At 39.5% G+C, this 17,938-nt stretch overlaps 1 protein-coding gene across 7 annotated transcripts in view; it reads left to right on the forward strand.

The window, feature by feature from the left end:
• The window catches only part of LOC126322393 (rho guanine nucleotide exchange factor 7), a 136,980-nt gene that overhangs the window by 71,206 nt on the left and 47,836 nt on the right, over positions 1-17,938 (forward strand). For all 7 annotated transcript variants that reach the window (XM_049994340.1, XM_049994349.1, XM_049994318.1 and 4 more), the window contains 2 exons: positions 3,707-3,785; positions 6,713-6,879. In XM_049994340.1, the coding sequence (XP_049850297.1) occupies positions 3,707-3,785; positions 6,713-6,879 (246 nt within the window). The remainder of the gene's footprint in view (positions 1-3,706; positions 3,786-6,712; positions 6,880-17,938) is intronic.

The raw sequence follows: 17,938 nt of genomic DNA on the forward strand, positions 1-17,938 counted from the left end.
ATTGACGTTGAATTCACACTCACGACTGTCTAATTTTTTTTGGCTTTGTCATTGTTATTTAAGTCATTTATTGGTGGGATTGAGAGACTACCCCACTTGGTATGAAACATCTTATTGTCTTAATTGTTGAGTTTTGCCATAGATTCAATGCTTGTTATTGTTGCTGGTTACTATTGTTTGAGTTGAATTTGACGTTCACTGTTGAGCTGACATTGCACGAGTCAGTATTTCATCTGATGAAGAAGAAGAAGAACAAGAAGACAAAGACACTGGATATTTTTTTGTTTCTAGAAGTGGACTATAATTTTCTAGTGAACCACCAAAAGATGGGCGGCGTTGACGTCACAGCATTTTTAATGTAACACCTGGCCCAGAGAATGATGGAAAAACAATCAAAACAATAACAGAGTCATTTTTATTATTTATCTCACCAGAAATCGTGAGCACTGTTGTAGAAGAAACGAACAGGGAAGCCAAACGAGTAATTTCTTTGTGGAATGCAGCTCATTCTTCGAACAAACCGACATGGAGAGATATAAATGCAACTGAAGTATATGCTGTATTGGTAATTCTAAAAGGAGCTGGTCGAACTCATGGACATTGCACAAGTGCTTCCAATCTGTGGGGAGGTAATGTTGCCTTTCGACAACCCTTCTTTTCTGCTGCCATGTCAAGAAACCGATTTTTGTCTATACTGAAATTCTTGTGATTTGACAACAGCCACACAAGAGCACAGAGAATTGAAGAAACCAAGGACAAGGTACAAGCCATCAGGATAGTGTTAGACAAATTTCAATCCAACTTGTGCAAGAACTTCTATCCTTATGAATACGTGACTATTGATGAACGATTAGCAATGTACAGAGGCAGCTGCCCTTTTAGGTTTATATCCAGAGCAAGCCTGGCAAGTATGACATTAAAATTTGAGTTTGTGCTGATGTGAAGACATCTTAGTTATTACGGATTCAAATTTACACAGGAATGTTGGACAATACTCAGGAAGTGAATCAAGGACAGAGAGTTGTTTTGGATCTGATGGAACCATTTCTGAATAACGGCCAAGGTGTAACACCTGATAATTTTTCACCAGTTTTCCATTGGCTGCTGAACTACTAAAATGAAACACGACATTGGTTGGTACCTTGCGTTCCAGTAAGAAAGAGATTCCGAAGGAATTCTTGCCAAACAGAAAGAGAGAAGTTCACGCTTCAATGTTTTGTTTCACAAATGATTTGACTCTTTGCAATAACACACAAACACACACACAGAATTTCGAGCTTTCACAACCGGCGGCTGCTTCGCCAGGAAAGAGGGAAGGAAAAGGAAAGATGAAAGGATGTGGGTTTTAAGGGAGAGGGTAAGGAGTCATTCCAATCCCGGGAGCGGAAAGACTTACCTTAGGGGGAAAAAAGGATAGGTATATACTCGCGCACACACACATATCCATCCATACATATACAGACACAAGCAGACATATTTAAAGGCAAAGAGTTTGGGCAGAGATGTCAGTCGAGGCGGAAGTGCAGAGGTAAAGATGATGTTCAACATCATCTTTCCCGCTTGGTAAGTCTTGGAAAATATATATATATATATATATATATATATATATATATATATATATATATATATATATATATATATATATATATATATAACGATGTAAATAAAACAGAAAGAAACTTCCACATGGGAAAAATATATTAAAAACAAAGATTCCAAGACTTACCAAGCGGGAAAGCGCCGGCAGACAGGCACATGAACAAAACACACAAACACACACACAGAATTACGAGCTTTCGCAACTGGCAGTTGCTTCGTCAGGAAAGAGGGAAGGAGAGGGAAAAATGAAAGGATGTGGGTTTTAAGGGAGAGGGTAAGGAGTCATTCTAATCCCGGGAGCGGAAAGACTTCCCTTAGGGGAAAAAAAGGACAGGTGTACACTCGCACACACACACACATATCCATCCGCACATACACAGACACAAGCAGACATATTTAAAGGCAAAGAGTTAAGGGCAGAGATGTCAGTCGAGGCGGAAGTACAGAGGCAAAGAAGTTGTTGAAAGACAGGTGAGGTATGAGCGGCGGCAACTTGAAATTAGCGGAGGTTGAGGCCTGGCGGATATCGAGAAGAGAGGATATACTGAAGGGCGAGTTCCCATCTCCGGAGTTCGGATAGGTTGGTGTTGGTGGGAAGTATCCAGATAACTCGGACGGTGTAACACTGTGCCAAGATGTGCTGGCCGTGCATCAAGGCATGTTTAGCCACAGGGTGATCCTCATTACCAACAAACACTGTCTGCCTGTGTCCATTCATGCGAATGGACAGTTTGTTGCTGGTCATTCCCACATAGAAAGCATCACAGTGCAGGCAGGTCAGTTGGTAAATCACGTGGGTGCTTTCACATGTGGCTCTCCCTTTGATCGTGTACACCTTCCGGGTTACAGGACTGGAGTAGGTGGTGGTGGGAGGGTGCATAGGACAGGTTTTACACCGGGGGCGGTTGCAAGGGTAGGAGCCAGAGGGTAGGGAAGGTGGTTTGGGGATTTCATAGGGATGAACCAAGAGGTTACGAAGGTTAGGTGGACGGCGGAAAGACACTCTTGGTGTCTTCGTTTCTTTCTATATATATGACGATGTAAATAAAACAGAAACTTCCACATGGGAAAAATATATTAAAAACAAAGATTCCAAGACTTACCAAGCGGGCAAGCGGGAAAGCGCCGGCAGACAGGCACATGAACAAAACACACAAACACACACACAGAATTATGAGCTTTCGCAACTGGCAGTTGCTTCGTCAGGAAAGAGGGAAGGAGAGGGAAAGACGAAAGGATGTGGGTTTTAAGGGAGAGGGTAAGGAGTCGTTCCAATCCCGGGAGCGGAAAGACTTCCCTTAGGGGAAAAAACCCACATCCTTTCGTCTTTCCCTCTCCTTCCTGAAGAAGCAACCATCGGTTGCGAAAGCTAGTAATTCTGTGTGTGTGTTTGTGTGTTTTGTTCATGTGCCTGTCTGCCGGCGCTTTCCCGCTTGGTAAGTCTTGGAATCTTTGTTTTTAATATATTTTTCCCATGTGGAAGTTTCTTTCTATTTTATATATATATGAGGAAGCTAGTGCAGAATACTTTGGCTGCTACAATCACAAGATGATTTGTGTGTGGGGGTGAAAGATATATTTAAAAAAATGTGTAGTTTGTATCTGTGATCTGATTAAATACTTCTAATAACCTGGAAAGCTGTTTTTCAATACTAAATAAACCCATTCAATGGAAACAATGAAATCTGAGAACAAATATAACAATAAAACACAAAACTCTTTCGGGGTAATCCAAATACCCCGCTTGGTAAAATAGAGGTGTGAAAAAGCTTGGTAATGGGAGGGTTAAGCAAATACATTTTTATGAGGAAGCCAGTGCAGAATTCTTTGGCTGCTAGAATCACAAGATGATTTGTGTGTGTGTGTGTGTGTGTGTGTGTGTGTGTGTGTAGAATTGAAGGCTTGATAAATTTTGTTTGATATAAATTAAAATTAAGGCAATAGTTCATGAGTCATGAAAGTGATGTCTCGTAGTCTGACAGTTTGATTTGTTAATGTGATTATTACTGTTTGGTAAGGAGAAATTTTTATGATGGAAATTAGATTCATATTTAGTGATTCATCATAGTATATCCTTAATTCAGATTTGTTTTCATTCTTTATGCAGGGAAAACTGCCATTGACTGGGATAAATGTTAATAAACTTGATGATACAGATACATATAAAAATGCTTTTGAAATTTCAGGTAAGTTTCAGCTATTTCAATTTACTTATTTATAACTACAAGAACACTTTATTGACAAACAATTTGTATTATCATTTACACCTTTCTTTGTTGTTATTGTTCCTTCTTCTATTCAGACACATTTTCCCAGAAACTTAGGATTCAACTTAATTTTTATCATTACAATACCCAATTCACTTTGACATCAAAACTCCTAGGTTATATTTTAAGACAATATACAAAACACTCTGGTGTAGTTTATCCCTATGATTTAAGACGTAGAATAATTTCTCCAACAAAGAAATAGCTCAGAAAGAATTGAAATAGCCATAGTTACTACACCATAACACCCTATATTTCTGCCAGGTTGGCAAATGTGTGTTATAGTTATGAGATTACTAATGTGTTCATTAAAATTATGACATTTCTTAAGTGGAGTGATACTTAGTTCTGACATGGTTGTAAATAAATTTGTGTACATGCATACTTTCCAGGTCATTGCCAGATCAGTTCAGTAAGTTTTGAATCTTTGGAGCACATTGGCAGAGCATTGGTGCAGTGCACCCGTATCACAGTTTATATCCAGTGACCAAACTTTATGGCGAAGGAAATTGTCATGCATAAAATAGAAGAAAACAGGCTAGCTGATGATCACAAAATTTTGTCAAAACAAATTGAAGAAAGAAAGATTGTATTTGTATGAAAATACAATGAATAGGGAATGAGTATTTTAAGGAAGTTCTAAATCATTCAACAATGACAAAATGTTGGCCAAATAAGTAATATAGTTGACACTGTACCTTTGTAGCATTTAAAATTTGTTATTCTAGAAAGTCAAATATAAAAGAGAGGTTGTTAGTTTTTATCAGACTTCAATGATGGTTGACTTAAACTGTGTCAGTCAGATGGAAATTGAAATACTAGGTCAGTTATCTACAGTGTTTTCCTTAAAAACATGCCCTTATCTTTGACATGAAAACACTTGGGCGTACATAACAATTTCAAGACATTGGTCTGTAGTGCTTGACATAGCTGGAATATCAACCCCCTCATGTACTTTTTGAAGAATCCAAATGGTTGATACTGGTGCACACTCTTTGCTGTAAGGAATTTGTGGCAGAGGTACTAAATACAATACTGTGTGAAGAGCTGCTGTCTTCAAGCAGCATCCCAGGTCTTTTTTACATATGTCATTTACATGTGCCACCTGTAAACAGTGTGGAATAATAATCAACTATGATTGTTGTCCTTTCCTGCAACACAGCCTCCAAGTATTATATCACCTTACATGTCACAATAACTTCATAAAACTCTGCTCTCATTTGATTTTCGTAAATATTGGGCAGTATATACTCTACTGTGCCGTGCTACATTGTCTCATCTCAGGAGTTAAATAATTCACTCACTTGCCATTGGTACAACAATAAGCTGCTGTTCTTTAAAATTAAATTGATTCTTACTGGAGTACTAGCTCAGCAAGGTAAGCAGGAAAGCTCCTGTGAAATTTGGAGTGGAGGGTGGAGGTAGTCTCAGAATTGAAGCTGTCGGTAAGATTATTGTCTGGGAAAGCTAGGTTTTGGGTTTGAATTTTGGTTTGTCACACAGTTTTAAACTGTGAGGAAGTTTCAACATGGTACACATTCCACAACAGACTAGAAGAACTATTCTGGAGTTAGTAGCTATTTACAAAGAGGCATGTTTGTCCACATCTGATCAGTTTTCATCTGGCAAGTCACTCACAGACAGACTTTTCTTATTAATGATTGTGCCAACACTGATTTCCACTTATGCTCTGTATTACACACTGTTACTCTTACAGTTCATCAAGATGAATTAGTGAACATGCTTCACATTGACTGGAGTGACAACATTTGTCAGAGTTCATCCATACAACTTACTTGTTGCCAAGTTTTGACCTCCACCAGATGGTACTGTTTGTATTCTTTTGAGCATATCTGTGCCGCAGTGAAAAGTGTACTACATTCTACAGTGTTCATTTACTGTGATGTGTATATCTAATAAACACCATTGTGCAAAATGCATGTTTTTCATGAGAACCTAGGTACTTGTTCCATATGCTTCTCTTGGATTAAAAATTGACTGTAATATAGCAGAACTTCGTAATACATCTGTAATGAGACATCTCTGGAATATGCAAACCATTAGATTAAACTCATAGGTTACTGACTACGCAAGTTGGCACAATAGTCATCACTAGACTTGTAGTTTGGAGGGTTTGATTTGTGAATGCTCCAGCTTGGCGTTTTTATTGCTTCTGTGGTTACTCTAATTCACTGCAGGCAAATGCTGGGATTGTTGATTGACAAGACTCTACCGGACACTCTTTTCACCTGTCATCCTAAATCTGAGTTGAGTGCTCCAAGTCTAATCATATAGAAAATCATACGACATCATATATATATTGGTTTAAAGACATCAGTTGACCATAATAGCTATGATGCTTTATAATTTCCTCCAGTGGATTTGATTATAAAAGGACCACACAGATCACATTATATTATTTACATCATAGTATTACCATTGACTTGATATTTATGAACTTCAGGGACTTTGGTACTCAATACATGGTTTTCATTCAGGCAGCAGATTCTCTTTGTGGCTTTGATGTTATTTAAGTAGTTACGAGCTACGGATACCATGGGTGGTGCTTCAAAGCTTCCAAGTATTTGAGAGTAGATGATTTGATCACCAAGAAGCTACAATATGACTCTGTTTTGTTAGAATTGTTTTGACAATACTATTACTTTATAGTCAGTATAATAAAGTCATGCTGCTTGTTAAGGTGAGCTGGTTTAAATGATTATGATGATGAGATGATGATAGTATTAAATAAACTAATCGTGAATAAGTAGCTATATTGCAGACTTGTAATTACTTCTTTTATCATAAAATTTACTGTTAATTTATTGCGATGTTTTCCATTTCAGGTCCAATGATTGAGCGAATAGTAGCTGTTTGTCAGACAAGAGATGATCAGACACAATGGGTGGATCATTTAAAGCAACAGATTCGGAAAGTTACAAAATCATCGGTTTCATCACCACCTCCAACATCACCACCTCCCAGCAAGCCACAACCATTACCACCTCCCCATGTAAGTGTTGCACCACTTTCTCCCTATTCCAATCTGACGTCTTTATTTGCTGAACTTATACAGCATGGTATTATTACAAGAAAACTACTGAAACATTTGTTGTACTCTGAATTCACTGCTGCTGCCAAAATAATAGGTGTGAAAATACGGCATAGTCATAGAGCAGAATGTGTGATCTTCCCCAAAAGTGAAAACTCAGGAAATTGTGATGTGGCACATAAGGTACTGCTGCAGAGTGAATATGAAGAAGAATCTGAAAGTGATGATTCTATTATTTATTGTCTAGAAGTTGAAAGCAGGCCTGAATCTCGAATGACTAGTGTTTTAGAAAGACAAGATGCCATTGATATTGAAAGTGATCAGAGTGATAATGATACAGCTTCAAGTGCAGCTAGCCATATAAAGTATTATAGTAACTCTGTCTGTCTTGCTAATTGTGGTGAATTCTCTTACGGTAGAGTTCCTCAGTGTCACCGTATTTCAGAATTTGTTTCTCAGCAAAAGTGTTCTCCTAAGCACATGGGTGCTGCCTTCTCCACATTAGAAAATTATGACGTTATAAACACAACTAACAAACAACTTAAATTGTGTGAAGATCAAGAAAACAAATACAAAATATCATCATCTGCTGAATCCAGCTTTGAAAGGAACTCTTTGCATAGGACTTTCCCATGTGGTGTCTGTGAAGATCTTACAAACATAAGTGAGTGTGAGGACACATTATCCAGAGACCAGTTAAATGTAGAACTTTCCAGAAATAGTATGCCAGTGACAGTTCAGCCGAGGGAATGTAATTGTTCTCATTCAGTTTCTGCCTTCGAGCCTCAGTTTCCAAATGTAAAGACAGAAGCAACTTTTGAGTGTTGTACTACAGCTCTACTACAGTCAAAGAAACTTTCGACACAGTCACTGCCAATAAAATTGAGAAACTGTGATTCCCCTCCTACAACACATTCCTCCACTCTTGATCTTCCAGCAAAAACAATCCCTGTACCATCTTCAGTGCTAGCAGGATTATTATATGGTGAGGGGCAAAAAACTGAAGACTCTCACCCAAAGTGCCATCCAAATTTTCAGCAACAAAACAGTGCCTCTAGTGATAAAAGTGCTGAAAGTACAAGTACAGTTTGTAGTTTGCCTTTTGTATCAAAATCTAAAGTGAAACTCAATCGTGGAGAGAGGACTTCCATTAGAACAATTCCAGAAAAAACCACTCAACCATTGGATTCATGTAGGTCTTTTTCTCAGCATGATAATCGTGGCCGTGGCCGTTACCGTTCTTACCAGTATGTAACCATTAAGCCCAGAATATCGGCAGATAAATTTAAGAGTAAAGCCACGAACTGTCAGTGCTGTTCAGATATACCATCAAGTTCACGGTCTTCTGATTCTGGGCTGGCAGACATTGCAGGGAATTCAACATTAACATCGCCAGATTTATCTAATATAGTTACTGAAAATGAACAGAGATATTCCTGTACAAGAAGTGTTGAATCCTTCCATCCTGATGCATCACCAACACCAAGGGAAAGTGCTGAGTTGGAAGACTTCAACTATGAGGCACAATGCATGTGTACATCACCATTTGGTTCCACACCACGCACTTCTGCACAACCGTCTCCAACGTCAGAGAAGCTGCTAACTGGATTGTGTGATTCTGTTACTTCCATCACATCTGCTAGCAAGGACCAGCCACCCGTTCCAGCTGCACAGTTGTGGGAGGGCACTGGAAACCAACCTGCAACAGCAGGCAGTGGGATCTACCGTTCAGGAATGTATGCCCATTGGTGGCTCAAGACCAAACTCCCTGCTTCCGCAGTGAGAGATTCCACTCCTGCTCCTACACAAACAGGCAAGGGATGATTCTTAATGCCGCATGTGTGTTCTTATACATCTGAATCACATGCATGCTTGTTTCATAGGGCTACCCTTCCTGTATAATTCATCATCATTAATGGTAGACTTACAGAATACTCCTAGTAACTCATCCATTGAATGAGAAGCAAAGCTCTTCTGTAAGGGAGAAAACTTAACACAATGTTTCAGTCACTGTTAACAATGCAGAATTTGCACTGCCCCATACGTAGTGCTGAAACCTTGACATGCTCAGCTGAGTGTCCTGTTTGTTGTGACTTTTATTGCTTCTATTTCTAACTATGTTGTTAACATGAAGCTAAATTAATTTTGTGCATATGAGTTTAGTTATTTTGTTTTACTAAATATCCAATATTCAGCCAGTTTTTCAGATGCTTTTTGTTTTATTTTTCTCAGTGTGTCGTGCCTGGTTTAGCAGTACTAAATATTCTACACAAAAAAAAAAAAAATATGCAGAGTTCATAATGGTAATTTTTCAGTAGGATACAAAAATACAAGAAGAAAGACATCCACTCACCATGTAGAGGGTTGGGTTGTGTGGGGGGAAAAGGCCAAACAGTAAGGTCATTGTTCTCATTGGATTAGGGAAGGGCGGGGAAGGAAGTTGGCTGTGCTCTTTCAAAGGAGCCATCCCGGTATTTGCCTGGAGCTATTTAGGGAAATCACTGAAAACCTAAATCAGGATGGCTGGTTGCGGGATTTGTACCATCATCCTCCTAAATGCGAGTCCAGTGTGCTAACCACTGCGCTATCTCTCTCATTCTCACCAAGTGTAGAGGAGGGTTGTGTGTGTGTGTGTGTGTGTGTGTGTGTGTGTGTGTGTGTGTGTGTGTGTGAGAGAGAGAGAGAGAGAGAGAGAAGAGTCAGGCAAAGCAATGTAGGGAAATACATGAACAACTTATTTAATGCTATCTCCATGTGGTGAAGGGGTGTGTTTTCTCATACCATTGTCTAGAAATTTAACTGTAATAGTTTTAGCTTCGGGATGTGCAACATATTATCTGGTTGTCTTAAATAAAAAAAAAAAAAGATGATATAAGTGTGAATATATTCAGTGAATGAGATTATGCACGTATTATTGTTTCATACCATGCATTGCCCTTCACTAGTGCTGTTCATGTAAATTCGATTACGGTTATTGTTTAAGAACATTTTACCCTTTCACAGGGTTTTGACCCATGTAACACTGGGTTGCAAGTAGGCGTGGAATAAGAATGGACCAGGATATTTTGTAGTTTTCTTCGGTGGCTGAAAACTGTTTTAGGAGGGGTACGAGGATTGTGAGTAAGATTTTCCTCATTTCTGGACATGATCATAAGTTGTTGTTGGTCTGGTGAACAATATAGTTAAATTATTCCAGTCATGGGTGATATTACTGAATGAGGGAGTTGCTGCTTTGCAGCACTTGGGGGAGAAATTTCTTAGTGTAGAAGAGGTCGGCAGATACTGTTCATAGCTTTTTGAACCAGCAAAGGTGGAGATCAAATCCAGCAAGGTGAAAGGTTGAGCTGAGGAGGACCAGATGAAGTGTGTGGATGAGATGGTGTTGCGGATGTCCAGGAAAAAGGGCAGTGTGTCTATGCTTAGGATCCAGATCATGAAGATGTCTCTAAAGAACCTGAACCAGACAAGGGGTTTAGTGTTTTAGGTAGCTAGGAAGGTTTCCCCTTTATGGCCTGTAAACAGCTTGACATAGGAGGGTGTCATGCAAGTGCCCATGGCTGTGCAGCAGAGATTTTGTATATCTTCCCTTCATAGGAGTGGGTAAGGATGTAGTTTGTAAAGTGTATAATAAATGAGGTAATGGGTTTGTAGTCTGTAGGGAGTTAGGAGAGGTAGTGTTCAGTGACCAAGGGGGATGATAGTGTATGAAGACAGAGCATCAATAGTGACAAATGTGGGACTTCACAATAATGGCATGGCAATGGCTGCAGGCAGTGGGTTGGAGGTATTGGTCAACAAGAGTAGAGATTCATTCCACAGGAGAACAGTAATTAGCTACAATGGAATGTCCAGAATGATTAGGTTTATGAATTTTGGAAAACATCTAGAAGGTGGGTGGGAAATTAGCGTGAAGAGGGAGATAGATTTAGGATAGAGGTTCTGAAATGGGTGTAAAGAGTGGAGTAGGAATTGGAGGCTACATTGGACTTACAGGGTGGGATCACCATGGTGAAGCTGGCAGGTACCTTCTGTTGGGTAATCACCATGGTTATCTGCCAGTAGTGGAAACTGTGTCTACCAGGGAGGATGATCAGATTGAGATATTAAGGTTGTGTATGACTATTGTTTCCTCCTTTGAGAGGTTTGAGCTATTGGAAAGGGGGATGAGGTATGGGCCATTTGGAAATAAGTAATTCTTGAATGTAACCATAAACCAGGAGATGGTTAGGTGAGACTGAAGAGGGGTCACAGTTGGATGGAGGTATGAAATGAGACATCAAAGGTTCTATTGTTGGAGGGGCTGGTGGTTAAAGTGTTTCCATGTTAGGAATCTGGAGGAAGGCGGCTATGTCTTTGCTGTGTACAACATGATTGAATAGCTATCTACACATGCCTTCAGAACAGAGATTGGCACCACATCTAGGCCTGCCGGTTTCTTAGTTTTTAGTTTTCAGATTGTCTTCCTGATTTCAAGCACTGTTGCAGGGAAACACCACATTTTTGCAATGTACTTCATCTACATCTGCTTTAGGGAAATATTGTTCCACTTTTTCACAAGTTTCAGAAAGTCATTTACAAAATTTGCTAGTTTGTGTGAATTTTATGTTAATCTCCAGGGCAAGCACAAAGTTTTGCCCTGATTATAACAATTTATTACAGAAGATCCATTTGAGATAATAATTTACACTTGATGCCATTACATAGGTTAGTGTTACTAGTTTTTTTTTTAAGACCATTTACGTTAGCAAAACTCAACATTTGCTCCCTTGGTAGCTCGGGGAATGTCGAGGCGGTATTCCAGTTCCCACCAGTTGTTTTGTAACGTGTTGTGCCACAATATCCACAGCAGCTTGTATCCTAGCCTTCAGTTCGTCAACATCAGCAACTGGTGTGATTAAGACTCTGTCCTTGGTATAGCCCCAGTAAATAAAGTCAATGGGCATAATGTCTGGAGAGCGGGGTGGCCAGGGTGTTGGACCATTCCTTCCAATCCACCGATACAGACATTACTTCCCTCTTGACTTTTTTTCTGGGGCTATATGAAGGACAAAGCGTTTGTCACACCAGTTGCTGATGTCAACGAACTGAAGGTTAGGATACAAACTGCTGTGGGTACTGTGACAGAAAACTTGTTGTGAAGCACCTGGCGGAACTGGAATACCGCCTCGACATTCTTCGAGCTACCAAGGGAGCAAACATTGAGGTTTACTAATGTAAGTAGTCTTAAAAAAACTAGTAACACTAACCTATGTAATGGCATCAAATGTAACTTATTCTGTCAAACGTTTACTCTGTTATAAATTTTTATAATCAGGTCAAGACTTTGTACTCATCCTGTACTTCCATCTTTAATCTGTATGTTTTTATACTTGTGACTATCTTTTCTGGTTTACTGTTTTATGCCACCCCCTGCTACATTACTTTCATTGTCATGAAATTTTTTTCAGCAAGTACTACCCACATGTATAACTTTTTGTAATTTTGGTGGCAATTTAGGAACTTTGGTTAGTACACTGTTTTTGTAAAGAATGGAGATATTTAAATATGTTGAAGTATTTCACTCATAAATACACTTATGCATTTGTTTTCCTTAGATGTTCTTGAAGTAACCACTTTTGAAAATGTCTTCTCAAAACTTGCCAATGGCCTTGCTGCAGTGGTAACAGCGGTTCGCATCAGATCACTGAAGTTAAGCGTTGTTGGGCTGGGCTAGCACTTGGATGGGTGACCATCTGGTCTGCCGAGTGTTGTTGGCAAGCAGTATGCACTCAGCCTTTGTGAGGCAAACTGAGGAGCTACTTGATTGAGAAGTAGCGGCTCCAGTCTCATAAACTGACATACGGCCAGGAGAGAGGTGTGTTGATCATATGCCTCTCCATATCCACATCCAGTGACGACTGTGGGCTGAGGATAACAAGGTGGCTGGTCGGTACCGTTGGGCCTTCAAAGGTCTGTTCGGACAGTTTAGTTTTTTTCCCCCCTTAAAACTTAGTTTGAACACTGTACAGAAGTAGAAATATTTGTTGTTGTTGTTATCTTCAGTCCTGAGACTGGTTTGATGCAGCTCTCCATGCTACTCTATCCTGTGCAAGCTTCTTCATCTCCCAGTACCTACTGCAACCTACATCCTTCTGAATCTGCTTAGTGTATTCATCTCTGGGTCTCCCTCTACGATTTTTACCCTCCACGCTGCCCTCCAATGCTAAATTTGTGATCCCTTGATGCCTCAAAACATGTCCTACCAACTGATCCCTTCTTCTAGTCAAGTTGTGCCACAAACTTCTCTTCTCCCCAATCCTATTCAATACCTCCTCATTAGTTACGTGATCTATCCACCTTATCTTCAGCATTCTTCTGTAGCACCACATTTCGAAAGCTTCTATTCTCTTCTTGCCCAAACTAGTTATCGTCCATGTTTCACTTCCATGCATGGCTACACTCCATACAAATACTTTCAGATACGACTTCCTGATACATAAATCTATATTCAATGTTAACAAATTTCTCTTCTTCAGAAACACTTTCTTTGCCATTGCCAGTCTACATTTTATATCCTCTCTACTTCGACCATCATCAGTTATTTTACTTCCTAAATAGCAAAACTCTTTTACTACTTTAAGTGTCTCATTTCCTAATCTAATTCCCTCAGCATCACTCGATTTAATTTGACTACATTCCATTATCCTCGTTTTGCTTTTGTTGATGTTCGTCTTATATCCTCCTTTCAAGACACTGTCCATTCCGTTCAACTGCTCTTCCAAGTCCTTTGCCGTCTCTGACAGAATTACAATGTCATCGGCAAACCTCAAAGTTTTTACTTCTTCTCCATGGATTTTAATACCTACTCCGAACTTTTCTTTTGTTTCCTTCACTGCTTGCTCAATATACAGATTGAATAACATCGGGGATAGGCTACAACCGTGTCTCACCCCCTTCCCAACCACTGCTTCCTTTTTGTGCCCCTCGACTCTTATAACTGCCATGTGGTTTCTGTACAAATTGTAAATAGCCTTTCACCCCCTGTACTTTACCCCTTCCACCTTCAGAATTTGAAGGAGAGTATTCCAGTCAACATTGTCAAAAAGCTTTCTCTAAGTCTACAAATGCTAGAAACATACGTTTGCCTTTTCTTAATCTTTCTTCTAAGATAAGTCGTAAGGTCAGTATTGCCTCACGTGTTCCAACATTTCTACGAAATCCAAACTGATCCTCCCCGAGGTCCGCATCTACCAGTTTTTCCATTCGTCTGTAAAGAATTTGCGTTAGTATTTTGCAGCTGTGGCTTATTAAACTGATAGTTCGGTAATTTTCACATCTGTCAACACCTGCTTTCTTTGGGATTGGAATTATTATATTCTTCTTGAAGTCTGAGGGTATTTCGCCTGTCTCATACATCTTGCTCACCAGCTGGTAGAGTTTTGTCATGACTGGCTCTCCCAAGGCCGTCAGTAGTTCTAATGGAATGTTGTCTATTCCTAGGGCCTTGTTTCGACTCAGGTCTTTCAGTGCTCTGTCAAACTCTTCACGCAGTATTGTATCTCCCAATTCGTCTTCATCTACATCCTCTTCCATTTCCATAATATTGTCCTCAAGTACGTCGCCCTTGTATAAACCTTCTATATACTCCTTCCACCTTTCTGCCTTCCCTTCTTTGCTTAGAACTGGGTTGCCATCTGAGCTCTTGATATTCATACACGTGGTTCTCTTCTCTCCAAAAGTCTCTTTAATTTTCCTGTAGGCAGTGTCTATCTTACCCCTAGTGAGATAAGCCTCTACATCCTTACATTTGTCCTCTAGCCATCCCTGCTTAGCCATTTTGCACTTCCTGTCGATATCATTTTTGAGACGTTTGCGTTCCTTTTTGCCTGCTTCATTTACTGCATTTTTATATTTTCTCCTTTCATCAATTAAAGTCAATATTTCTTCTGTTACCCAATGATTTCTACTAGCCCTCGTCTTTTTACCTACTTGATCCTCTGCTGCCTTCACTACTTCATCCCTCAAAGCTACCCATTCCTCTTCTACTGTATTTCTTTCCCCCATTCCTGTCAATTGTTCCCTTATGCTCTCCCTGAAACTCTGTACAACCTCTGGTTTAGTCATTTTATCCAGGTCCCATCTCCTAAAATTCACACCTTTTTGCAGTTTCTTTAGTTTTAATCTACAGTTCATAACCAATAGATTGTGGTCAGAATCCACATCTGCCCCTGGAAATGTCCTACAATTTAAAACCTGATTCCTAAATCTCTGTCTTACCATTATATAATCTGTCTGATACCTTTTAGTATCTCCAGGATTCTTCCATGTATACAACCTTCTTTTATGATTCTTGAACCAAGTGTTAGCTATGATTAAGTTATGCTCTGTGCAAAATTCTACCAGACGGCTTCCTCTTTCATTTCTTAGCCCCAATCCATAATAACCTACTATGTTTCCTTCTCTCCCTTTTCCTACTGACGATTTCCAGTCACCCATGACTATTAAATTTTCATCTCCCTTCACTACTTGAATGATTTCTTTTATCTCATCATACATTTCATCAATTTCTCCATCATCTGCAGAGCTAGTTGGCATATAAACTTGTACTACTGTAGTAGGCATGGGCTTTGTGTCTATCTTGGCCACAATAATGCGTTCACTATGCTGTTTGTAGTAGCTTACCCGCACTCCTATTTTTTTTATTCACTATTAAACCTACTCCTGCATTACCCCTATTTGAGTTTGTATTTATAACCTGTATTCACCTGAGCAAAAGTCTTGTTCCTCCTGCCACCGAACTTCACTAATTCCCACTATATCTAACTTTAACCTATCCATTTCCCTTTTTAAATTTTCTAACCTACCTGCCCGATTAAGGGATCTGACATTCCACGCTCTGATCCGTAGAATGCCAGTTTTCTTTCTCCTGATAACGACGTCCTCCTGAGTAGTCCCCGTCCGGAGATCCGAATGGGGGACTATTTTACCTCCGGAATATTTTACCCAAGAGGACGCCATCATCATTTAATCATACAGTAAAGCTGCATGTCCTCGGGAAAAATTACGGCTGTAGTTTCCCCTTGCTTTCAGCCATTCGCAGTACCAGCACAGCAAGGCCGTTTTGGTTAATGTTGCAAGGCCAGATCAGTCAATCATCCAGACTGTTGCTCCTGCAACTACTGAAAAGGCTGCTGCCCCTCTTCAGGAACCACGTGTTTGTCTGGCCTCTCAACAGATACCCCTCCGTGAGTGGTTGCACCTACGGTACGGCCATTTGTATCGCTGAGGCACCCAAGCCTTACCAACGGCAAGGTCCATGGTTCATAGGGTGGGGGGGGGGGGGGGTAGAAATATTTGTATCTGAATTATTTGTGTGTATACTTCTTCCCAGGTTTGGTTTGTCATTGCTGTAGAAAAAAGTATGTATTTTGTTGTAAGAGAGAATTCTTTTGTAGACCTATTGTTTTGTGAGAATTTTTGAGTGTGCCTTTAGCTTTATTATGTGACAGTAATGATATGAAAGTTTGAGATATTTTACCTGTATGTAAAGTGCAAATTTCCCTGTGTATATTTTTATGTGTACGGTCTAAGACTGGTGCTAATTTTTTGGTTACCCTATAATAGTGTTTACATTTGTATCATTAGATAAGTATCAAAATGTTTAATGTGTGTTACTGATTTCATCATTAACACTTTTGTGTATGTTTACATCCCACATAAGATTGTTAGTTTTGAAACCTGATACTTTTTCAGGACTTTAGTTAATTTGCTAACAAAGATGTCCACACTATCATCAAGTAAGCAGTATACACAAAATGATTAACTTATTATGAATTTCAGTGACTGAAACTTGGAACTTTTTTAATTACATCAATTATGATGAGACCGTGTCTAACTTTAAACTTTATCCCATGTCTGATTGACGTACTTGGTCCTTTACCCTTTCTACCATAGCAACTTGCCCTTTATATGATGACAGTAATGTGTGTGACCTCAGCAGCCAGAGGCTCTGTGTGTGTGTGTGTGTGTGTGTGTGTGTGTGTGTGTGTGTGTGTGTTCTATCTCTGAAAAAGGCCTTGTTGGTCGAAAGCTCATTTTCTGACAGTCTTTTTGTTGTGCCTATCTGCAACTCTGCATCTCCGCTATATTTTCATAATATTGTTACAGTCCATCCTAGATTTTCCTCTGTTGAATTTTGATAGTAATATGTGCTGTATTTCAGTGTCTCTGTATCATTGCTCTGTAATGCATACCGTTTCGCTGTTGAAAGAATGTAATTCAACTTCAGGTTGCTATAGTTATTTTTAATAGCCTGCATATTTTGATGGAGTGATAATTCTTTGTAAATTTATTTGGTATTCAGCCCAATGATTGTTAAAAGTTTCATTTTTATTATAAGTTTTATAGCTGTACTACAGCTATCGTTCTCAAAATGTCGTATTTTGACAAGGTAGTGATATTTTTTCTGATTACAATTGAATATGGTACATTCTTTCTTCTGAGACCTGTTGCTTTTCATGGCTCTCCAGACTGATTGAGACAATTCCACAGCAGTTGTGCCTGTTATGGTCTATTCAAAGCCTAATTTCTCCCTCTGTAACAACAGAAATTTGATGATGAACAACTCCATATCCACTTCCTATTCCCTCACTAATTTGCTCAACCAGCCTTTGCTTCCCAGCCTTATTGAGGTACATTTCATACCCAGAAAAATCCCATACCACAATAGACCCACCAGCATCATTGCAGTCTGTATCTGGTCAGCAGTCATCTGCACCATTCCCACCATTCCCAGCTCCACAGTCACTTTATATACTGCACAACTAAGCTGAGGCTGATCATGACAAGAGAATTGCTCAATTAGAAACAAATTTGTGCACCAGTTAAGGAGGATATTTTTTTCATGTCTCAACCTATGCCATATTCCCTATCCCTGTCCAATGTTTCCTGTCCCACCTGCTATCACTACTTGATCATTTGTAGTGAAATCCTTACATAAAGGCCCGAAGTCCTTGATCTCTTGACTCTGCACTTGGCCTGA

This window comes from Schistocerca gregaria, chromosome 2, assembly GCF_023897955.1.
Source record: "Schistocerca gregaria isolate iqSchGreg1 chromosome 2, iqSchGreg1.2, whole genome shotgun sequence".
Lineage (NCBI taxonomy): Eukaryota > Metazoa > Arthropoda > Insecta > Orthoptera > Acrididae > Schistocerca > Schistocerca gregaria.